At 38.1% G+C, this 9,669-nt stretch overlaps 1 protein-coding gene across 1 annotated transcript; it reads right to left on the bottom strand.

The window, feature by feature from the left end:
• Nucleotides 1-356: 356 nt before the first annotated feature.
• Nucleotides 357-5,004, bottom strand: LOC132599080 (uncharacterized). The gene is made up of 7 exons (XM_060312306.1): nt 4,644-5,004; nt 3,245-3,302; nt 2,857-2,937; nt 2,606-2,641; nt 2,233-2,472; nt 2,014-2,155; nt 357-1,795 (listed from the first exon to the last, which is right to left on the bottom strand). Exons 1-7 carry the CDS (start codon nt 4,829-4,831, stop codon nt 1,311-1,313), a joined length of 1,230 nt encoding a protein of 409 aa, XP_060168289.1. The 5' UTR covers nt 4,832-5,004; the 3' UTR covers nt 357-1,310.
• Between the last annotated feature and the right edge of the window lie 4,665 nt (nt 5,005-9,669).

The following is a 9,669-nucleotide window of genomic DNA, read 5'->3' as shown; positions in this document are numbered from 1 at the left end:
ACCAATAATCGGGTTTTTTTCTCGGTTTGACTCGATTTATCGATTTGATGCGATTTATCGATTTACTTTGTACACTCCTAGCAATAACAGACCTTTTAACTTGGCGCTTTTTTTCAGATCTAAAAAGACGTGGAAACTGTGACGCTTATTTCAAAGAGTGAAACAGAGCAATTTCTATGCTTAAAAGAAGAAGTAGGTTCTTCTCAATAAGTAATCTGATAAAAAAAATTAATAATTGTGGTGTCATGATCAGTTTGCCTACCTCAACAGTTTCACGAGATAACTGTTAGCTCTCACTAGCATGGATATCAACTCTATCCACTAAAATCTAGTAAATTGAAAAAAATCATCTACGCTCCGCGAAGCCTGAAGACCTTAGAAATCTGATCATACCGTGTGGATAAAGATTCTGCATATCTTTTAAATTACATAAGAGGATGTGAAAAAAGGGAAAGGAAAATGATCGCCAAAGTTGAATCCGCACCAATAGTCATCTTCTCATCGACCCCGCCAAGTGCCACAGCAGTAGATGCCTTGGCGATTCTTTACATACTTGAGACGGAAGCTTAATAGGCTGTACGCAGCTGCTGCCATCCATCAAAAGATGTAAGGTAACAGCAACACGTTCAATTGGTATTATCATTTTGCACCTTCCACAAGTCACCAACTAATTGAAAAGAGGGGAAGGGTTTCCCAACCTATAACAGAGTACTTGAAAACTGCAAAATTTCAAGATATATACACAGCCAGAGTACATAGCTGATCCAGGTTCATAATTATACAGCGAAGTTCTACAGGATTTATCTCATATGCTAATGAGTCTCCGGCAGGATAGATACATTATGTACATGTTATGTACAATATAAAACATCACGACTTGCAAAGGCTCCCGTGTAGTATCAGCATATCCCCAGAAGCCAGTAAAAGTGCCTTATGTACATGATATTACCAACATATCCCCTGAAGCAAGTGGCTCAAAAGCTTCCCAACCAATCAAATGGTACATGTTGTTTTCCAAACCACACGTATTAACAGCTCTCATGCACACCACATCATGTCTGCCTATCCCATCAAGATAGGAGATATGTTACTCATTCAGCCTGTACAGGATATGTTACCCATTCAGCCGGTACACTTCATGCAGGCAGCTCAGTCAAATCAGATCATCTAGTTAGTTGCACCTTGAAAATTGACCCCCAATATTTCATCTTAAACTTTTTACACCATAAGAGGTAAAATTTTGATATTAATCATATAGTGCATCTTCGAAGAAATTCGAAAAGCCAAAGTGAGTTCCACAAGAAATAGTCTCATAACCGTGAACGGCGGAAGTATTTCATGGCATTTAATGGTGAATGCTTAGGTGCTGAGGAAAATGGTTGGCCTTTTAAGGAAGAAGTATACTTAAAATCCCAACCTTCAATATTCTTCGGAACACAAGCATCAAAAAGAATTTGGCCAAGCACAGTGTGTGCACTTAAACTGGGATTTGGCCAAATAGACGGATCTTTTCTTTCCTCAGAGGAAGAGCCCGAATCACTAACATTTTGATGCTCGGATGAACTTGGCAAGAAAAAGTGATCATGCGGACCCCCTGCAACTCTTTGAAAACTTCCGTTGGAGTCAGCTGCTGCATTTTGGAGGTCACAAATCAAGTGAGATATCTCATCATGCATATCATCGAAGCCGTTCCTCTCTCCTAGTTTCTTAATTCTGCTAATGAAAACTGAAACTGCATGAGCAAGTAGTTGATCTATAGCAATGCTGTACTGGATTGGATCACTCTCGTACAGACCTGCAAGATGAAAATAAAAATGTCTGATGCACACTTTCAAAATATGGATGCAGAGAAAATTGGAACCAATGGTATATCGACAAGGACCAGGAGAAAACCAAAGGGGATACAAGTGCTAGATGCAGGACACAGTTTGTCCAAAGAACAAAAATGCTGAAACACCCTAAGGATATGACAAGAAAAGAATAAAGCAAGAAACTGGTATAATATCAACTGACCTACATGACAGGAACTTTTCCACATTATCATTTTGACATCTGCCCCCATGTCTTGCAAGCCGTGAGCAAATTTACATACAGATTGATATGGAGCAATATCATCATTTTCTGAGCACAAAATGAGAAAAGGGGCCCCAAAACTCTGCAGCAAAGCAGGATAACTCAGCTAGGAGGATAACATATTAGAAACTCATAAATGACTTCTGGCTTGAAACTTACAAGTGAGGAGTAAAGAGTTCGCCAATATTCAGAACGCTGGGATCCAAACCTAGTAATGAATAAGGCATCTAATCCAGAAGTAAAACCTTTCGCAACCAAAGACAGTAGCTTTATGGAGCCGGGGAACTTTAGAATTGTGGGAGGCACAGCAAATTGTGTTCCAAAGTCTGCAGTGAAATCAACAGGACAAGAATCATAAATTTGACCTGAGATGCAGTTAATGACCAATTGGCTGTCCTCCTGCAAAAGAGAATGAAGGATCCAATAAACAGTTATATGCTATCAATAATTCATCACAGGGGAAAATATGGATCTCTGGATACGTAGCAATTTATGTATCCCAAGTTCACAGCACATTCAAAGAAATGCATACCAGATTAACTTGAGCTTCGGATCTCCCTTTAACAATCTGCATCAAGTGGAAAGTATTAAACACGTTGCTTTCCATTAACAGAAGACCAAGAACTTTATCCTTAGGTCAACATGATTTGCCGGTTGGACCCAAGAGAGACCTCAACAAGGTGGCATAGGGGAGGTAAACACGCGTAAATAAAAATGCATTCAAACAAAAGTGAAACCGTGTACGTCAAAAAGTCTTGTGAGTGATTGTCGAAGTCACTATACCTGAAAAAACTTATACATGCAGGCCTTAGAACCACCAGATATAGCTGCAACAACAACTGGACAAGGGCGACATCTTAGTTCCTACGTAGTTCAAAAATAAGAATATTAGGACACGAAAATAGGAAATTTGGGCCAAGAAATTACTAATCTAATGCAAGTTATGACTATATCAACATAACCCCATCTTCGTTGTGCATTTCACAAATGGGGTTTCATAAATCAAACTCTTAATTAACTGCATGTCTTTTAGCTCTCATCCAATTTCTCTTCACAATTTTTCAGATATGTGGTTGCTACCCCATCAACAGATTCTGTTTCGTACAGTCAGCAAAATCCTATAGAACAAAGTATACTAACATCAGCAAAAGCAAAGGTAAAAAAAACTGACCTCGACGAGCTCCCTTAGAAGAGAATATGCCAGAGATGTAGCCTTCTCAGGTATGTATCTGCATAGATTATTCACTGACTCAAACTTTTGAACTACCCACTTAATGATGCAGCATGAAAACAAGGGACAAACTCCAGATCATGATATATTTGCAAGATAGGAAAACGAAAAGAATTCAACATATGATCAGAATCAGAGTGGTGTCAATGGCTATGAAAGCATCAAGAACAGAGATGCACCACATTTTCACTGGGCATGTTGTTGTATGAAGCTTCAATTGTTAACGTTTTCCATCACTACCAAATACACACAGTGCCTCATACTAGTATATTAAAATCCTACTGCTGCCACACGGGAATCACATAACATCTCCACCATGCCCATGCCCTGACCCAGGGTTTCTCTATTGTCTCCTTCAATCACATAAAAAGCAAGATAATCCTTAGCTGGCATTCAGAAATCAGTCTTTAGCTGTCCAAGATCAAGTGCATCTCAACTTTCGGAGTTTCAAACCCTTAGTAATCTTAGGTGAAGTTATAATGGCAAGACACAATTATACCTGTTTCCTAAAGAACCTAAGCTCTCATCTGAAGAAAGTTGCAAAAGATTAATTTGTGCATGTACATCACCGAGCTCTCTAATTCCTATTTTGGGAAAAGGTGTAATGTGATTGCCATCCACTACGTTTACCAACAAAAGGAATTCCCAGTTACCCGCAAGGGTGGCTCAGTTGGTTGAGCATGGGACTTTCATAATAGAGGTCTCAGGTTCGAAACCCCCTGCCTACAACAGCAGGGGATTTGCCTTCTGGGTCGAGCTCGTCGCACGGAGCTTGCCTAGTGCGGGTTATCTCTCCTCTGTGGTTTGCGAGCTATTGCACAAGAGCTGGGTTTACCCTGTGCGCACCCGAAGGGTAGCGGCTGCGGGTTCCCATGTCATCAAAAAAAAAAAAAAAAGAAGGAATTCCCAGGGCCCCTTAAAACTCCAGCATGATCCCTTGCACTACCACAATTGTAATATCAAATCTAAATTAAGCTAAATGATAATCTAAACGAAAGACGAATAGAAAAATACAAAATGTGCCAAATGTTCTCTGTATCAGGAAGATTACTAATTAATGTGAACTCACTACAAAACCATCAGAACTTAAACACCTTACCTCTGAGTGAATACAGACCAACTTTTCAATACTTAAATACGAGCACTTGGTCCAATTTAACATAACAAATATATGGCTACTAATACCAATTTCAATACTAAATATCACAACCAATTACATAGTCCATAATAGGTTTGCGTTAAACCAATTCAACTAATTAAATAAACTCCTAATTAAGCTGCAGAAAAATGGAGTCAAAATTCGCTCAACCCGAAAACAAAAGAGTTGAATTGAGCTTACAGGGTGGCGAAATCGGCAAGGCATATAAGCGAATTCCAGCCAAGAGAAGCATAAAGATTAACATAATTCTTCAATTCAGTTTCCTTAATTGAAACCCAAGCAAAGATTATCACTATTCCTTTGACTATTTCACCCGAATTACTCTCATTTCGATCCCAGTAAAATCTTCCACCACCGTCGATTGACATAACAGAAACTCCGATAATTAAATCCTGTCCGTATAATGAAATTGAACTTTAATCTGTGAATTGGTAAGTAGAGAGATGAAGGGTAGAATGTGCGTGGGTGTAAGTTGGTGTGATGGATGTGCCACCTCAGCTTGTAAGCACGCGTTTATTATGATTATCCTCCGCCACTATTAGAAAAAGGCCCCAACGGCGTCGTATTTGCTTAGTTGAGCGTATCATCTGCTGACGTGGCGAGTAGGTACTCGTATTTGGATTTGGATATGTTTCCCCCTGAAAACGTGGTTGAAAAAAACGAAGGGTCAGCGAGGCGACCACACTTTGGTTGTAAATTAATTTAAGAAAAATAACAAGGTATCGAATTGAGCATATCCCTTGTGCAGGAACAGGTTTTCTTTTTCCTTATACTGTAAAATCTTCATTTGAATTTATACCAATTCATGTGTCTCCATTCCATATCCAATTTTGTTCCGTCACACATTCTTAATAATTTACGTCCACCCTTCTATAATTTTACTAGGTTTGGAGTTTAAGAAAAAAAAAAATTGAAATTTGTGGTTTAAAACAAGTTCCTTTCGTATTAGTAGTCGCAATTTCTTGTACTTCGATTATCTTATTTATTTATGGTAATTACTGCTCTTTTTTTTTCAAACTTCTTTATCATGGCCTTTTCGCTTTCGTTAGTTACTGATTGTCTTTATCTGACCTTTTACCTCAGTTTTCTCTTGAGCCGAAGGTCTTTCAGAAATAGTCTCCTACCTTTCAAGGTCTGCGTACACTTTACCCTTTCAGACCTCACATTGTGGATTTCATTGAGTATGTTGTTGTTGGTCTAAGATAAGTCATGGATATTTTTGTAGTTGTGGAAAATTTTAAGTTAGATTATTTCTAAATATAAGATTTTTTTTAGACAGATTAAAAGGAAAGTATATCACATAAATTGGGTCGGAGAGAGTAATTTTTTAGTTGGAGTCTTTTGACAATTTTAATTTCCTAATTCTTCACTCCCTTCTTCATTAGCAGGTATGATGGAAATGCCATATTTTTACTATTCCTTTGACTCAATTCGTTTGATGGTGTTCAACCGGCACCGAATTTAAGAAAACAAAATGATTTTTGAAATGTTGGATCTTGAAAGAAAATGGCGAAGACAAATAAATGGGAGAAATTTTTCTGTTATTTTCCATTGAAGAAGAGCTCCTATATATACAAGTGTATTATGCTATAAAATAAATATAAAATCTATACAAATTTGTCTAACTCCTATTGTCTTTGCACAGAACACTATGCAACCAAATATTATTTCTCCATACTTCCTCCATACAATGTTGCATGCTTGTAGAATAACTAGGAGAATCTTTTTGTTCCTCCATACTGCTGTCTCTGATCTGGAATATGTATATCCTTTGTATACAGCTGTCTCTAATCTGGAATATGATTTGGGCTGTGTGTCTTACATCTATTTTGGGCCAAATGATAAATTATTGAGAAGGCTGCAATTGACTTGGGCCTGGTCCAATTCGTTTGATATACTTGGGCTCCTTTGTTGAAGTTATGACCCTTTTTCCCTTTTCTTCTTCTTCACAGTTTCTCTGAAACTGATCTGGATCAATTTTATTTTTATTCTTGACATCCCCCCTCAAGTTGGAGGGAGACGAAGAAACACCCAACTTGCTAAGGATGAGATGGTGACTTGGGCCAGAAAGTGATTTTGTAAAGAGATCGGCCAGCTGGTCCTTTGAAGGAACAAAAGTCAAAGAAATGAGACCGGAAAGGTATTGTTGCCGGACGAAATGGCAGTCAAGTTCCACGTGTTTCGTCCTCTCATGAAACACGGGATTTCGAGCTATATGTATAGCTGCTTGACTGTCGGAATGAATTGGTATGGGAAGTTTAGGTGGAACTGAGAGATCGCTCAGTAGTCTAGTAAGCCAAGTCAACTCAGTCACAAGTCGTCGCATCGACCGGTACTCCGATTCAGCAGATGACAAAGAAATGGAGTCTTGTTTCTTGGATTTCCAGGAAATGGGAGATCCGCCTAGATTGATGAAGAACCCACTCACTGATTTTCGAGATTCGCGACATGAAGCCCAATCAGCATCGCAAAAAGCTTGAAGATGAAATGAGGGATGAGATGTCATGAAGATACCTTGACCTGGGTCATTTCGCAAGTAGCTGAGGACTCTTAAAGCTGCATAAAAGTGATCCACACATGGTGTTTGCATATATTGACTAAGGGTAAGAACTGCAAATGATAAATCTGGTCGAGTGTGAGTGAGGTAGTTAAGTTTTCCTACTATATGTCTATAAACAGTAGGATCTGATAGCAAATTCCCTGATTTTGCAGATAATTTAGATGAAGGATCCAGGGGACAAGAAACATGAGGCATATGTGACACATCAAACTCACTCAACAGATCCAAGGTATATTTCCTTTGATAAACTATAACACCTTGTGTTTCTCTGATGATTTCCATGCCTAGAAAATAGTGTAAAGGGCCAAGGTCCTTGATTTGAAATTCTGAATGTAGAAATCCTTTGAGGTTGTTGATTTCCGTTGAGTGATTTCCTGTGATGAGAATATCATCCACATAAACTCCTACTATAGTAGTATATTCCCCTGATGACTTATAAAATAGGGAATAGTCATTAAGTGATGAAATGAAACCTTTAAACTTGAGAGCCCCTGCTAGCCTAGCATACTATTGCCTTGAGGCCTGCTTTAAACCATATAAGGACCTTTTCAGTTTGCAAACAAGATCAGTAGAAGTAGGAATTAAACCAGGAGGAAATTTCATATACACCTCTTCTTGCAAATCCCCATGCAAGAATGCATTGTTAACATCAAATTGTGAAATTTCCCATCCCTTTTTGACTGCAATAGCAATGAGACACCTGATTGTGGTCATCTTGACTACTGGGGAAAACGTCTCATTATAGTCAATGCCCTCCTTTTGAATATCCCCTCTAATAACAAGTCTTGCCTTTAACCTTTCAATAGTACCATCAGAATTCTGTTTTACCTTGTAAACCCATTTACAAGGTAAAGCTTTCCTTCCTTGGGGTAGATTGACCAATTCCCAAGTTTGATTATCCTGTAATGCCTTAAGTTCAACTTCCATTGCCTTTTTCCAACCAGGATGTGTAGAAGCTTCGTAATAACTATTAGGTTCTTTGATATTGGAGATAGAATGAAGAAAATGTTGATTTGGGACTGATAAAGCAGTACTAGATATGGTGGGAACAGGAATGGGTTGAGACATACAATTAGTAATATCACACATTGAAATGTTATTGCAGTAATAATCAAGTAGATAAGAAGGCAAAGTTCCTTTGTTTTCTCTAGTGGAAATTCTGGTAGGGAGAACAGGAGGTGTAGAAGTAGGAATGGAAGGTGAGATGGTTTGAGGTAGTGAAGGTGAATTAGTATGGTCTAATATGATAGTAGGTGAAGTGGATGATGAAGTTGAAGGATGATTTGAGGACTGAGTTGTAGATGGTGATGAAGTTGTAGGTGATAATGGTGTAGTGATAGTTTCATTTTGTATGGTTTTCTCATTGGAATTATTTGGTACGTTTGCTTGATTAGGGATATTAGAGAAGGGGAAAGTATGAGAACTTGTAAGTGTAGGACTAGGGAAAATGGTAGTTTGAGTGAATGAAGGATCTGAAAATGGAAAAATATGTTCATAAAAATGCACATTTCTGGACACAAGAGTCTTTTTGGTTGCCAAGTCAAGTAATTTGTATCCCTTTTGATTGCTAGGATAGCCTAGGAAAACACAACATTTAGCTCTTGGTTCGAATTTTCCTCTATTTTGAGATAGAGTAGATGCATAACACAAACACCCAAAACATCTAAGAAATTGATATGTAGGCTTTTTCCCAAAAAGAACCTGATAAGGAGTTTTTCCTTTTAATACCTTTGATGGCATTCTGTTAATCAAGAAAGTAGCAGTTAAAATACATTCTCCCCAATATTCAATAGGAACCTTTGATTGAAATAACAATGCTCTTGCTATCTCAAGTAAATGCCTGTGCTTTCTTTCAACCACCCCATTTTGTTGTGGGGTGGCAACACAAGAAGTTTGATGTACAATACCTTGTGAATTGAGAAAAGTAGAAGCAGCATTGCTACTTCCTAATTCAAGGGCATTATCAGACCTGATCACTTTAACTTTAGTATGGAATTGTCTTTCAACCATTTTAAGAAAGCATTCTAGTACTGTGAAAGAATTACCCTTGGTGCTTAGCAAAAATGTCCATGTGGCTCTACTAAAATCATCCACAATTGTAAGAAAGTACTTGTAATTGTTGTGAGTGGTAACTTTATATGGCCCCCAGGTATCTATGTGGATTAAATGAAACACAGATTTAGTGGAAATGTCACTGTTATGAAAAGGAAGCTTTGTTTGCCTAGCTAAGGGACAGACATCACAAAAGCAATCAGAGTTTGAAGGAGTAGAGATAAAACTAATGTTCTTCATTGATGAAAATGGCATATGTCCAAGTCTGATGTGCCAAAGCTTTACATTGGAAATAGCATTGGCACAATTAGGGATAGAAAGTGAAGCTGGAACAGAAACAGAAACAGTAGAAACATTACTGCTATGACTACCTAAATAGGATAAAGAAACACCCTCATTAGACAATAAACTATTCTTGACACTGGTAGGCTGGAGTAGGTATAAACTTTCTTTGACTTCACCAAAAACTTGCGGCCTCTTCATTAAAGGGCCCTGCAACATACACCCAATAGAAGTAAATAAGAGTGTGCAAGTAAATTGATAGCAAAATCTGTGAACTGAAAGTAGATTGTATCTAAAACTGGGAACATGAAG

This window comes from Lycium barbarum, chromosome 6 (assembly GCF_019175385.1).
Source record: "Lycium barbarum isolate Lr01 chromosome 6, ASM1917538v2, whole genome shotgun sequence".
Classification (NCBI taxonomy): domain Eukaryota; kingdom Viridiplantae; phylum Streptophyta; class Magnoliopsida; order Solanales; family Solanaceae; genus Lycium; species Lycium barbarum.
Note: the sequence above shows the minus strand (reverse complement) of the source record. Positions and strands in the feature narration are given on the sequence as shown.

What these genes read in the sequence shown, in the direction of transcription:
- LOC132599080 (XM_060312306.1), bottom strand. Translation starts at nt 4,831, where the DNA reads ATGTCAATCGACGGTGGTGGAAGATTTTACTGGGATCGAAATGAGAGT. An exon ending in CTTGCCGATTTCGCCACCCT is followed by an intron (nt 3,303 to 4,643) that starts GTAAGCTCAATT and finishes TAATCTATGCAG; the next exon opens with ATACATACCTGAGAAGGCTA. An exon ending in GAACTCTTTACTCCTCACTT is followed by an intron (nt 2,156 to 2,232) that starts GTAAGTTTCAAG and finishes GCTTTGCTGCAG; the next exon opens with AGTTTTGGGGCCCCTTTTCT.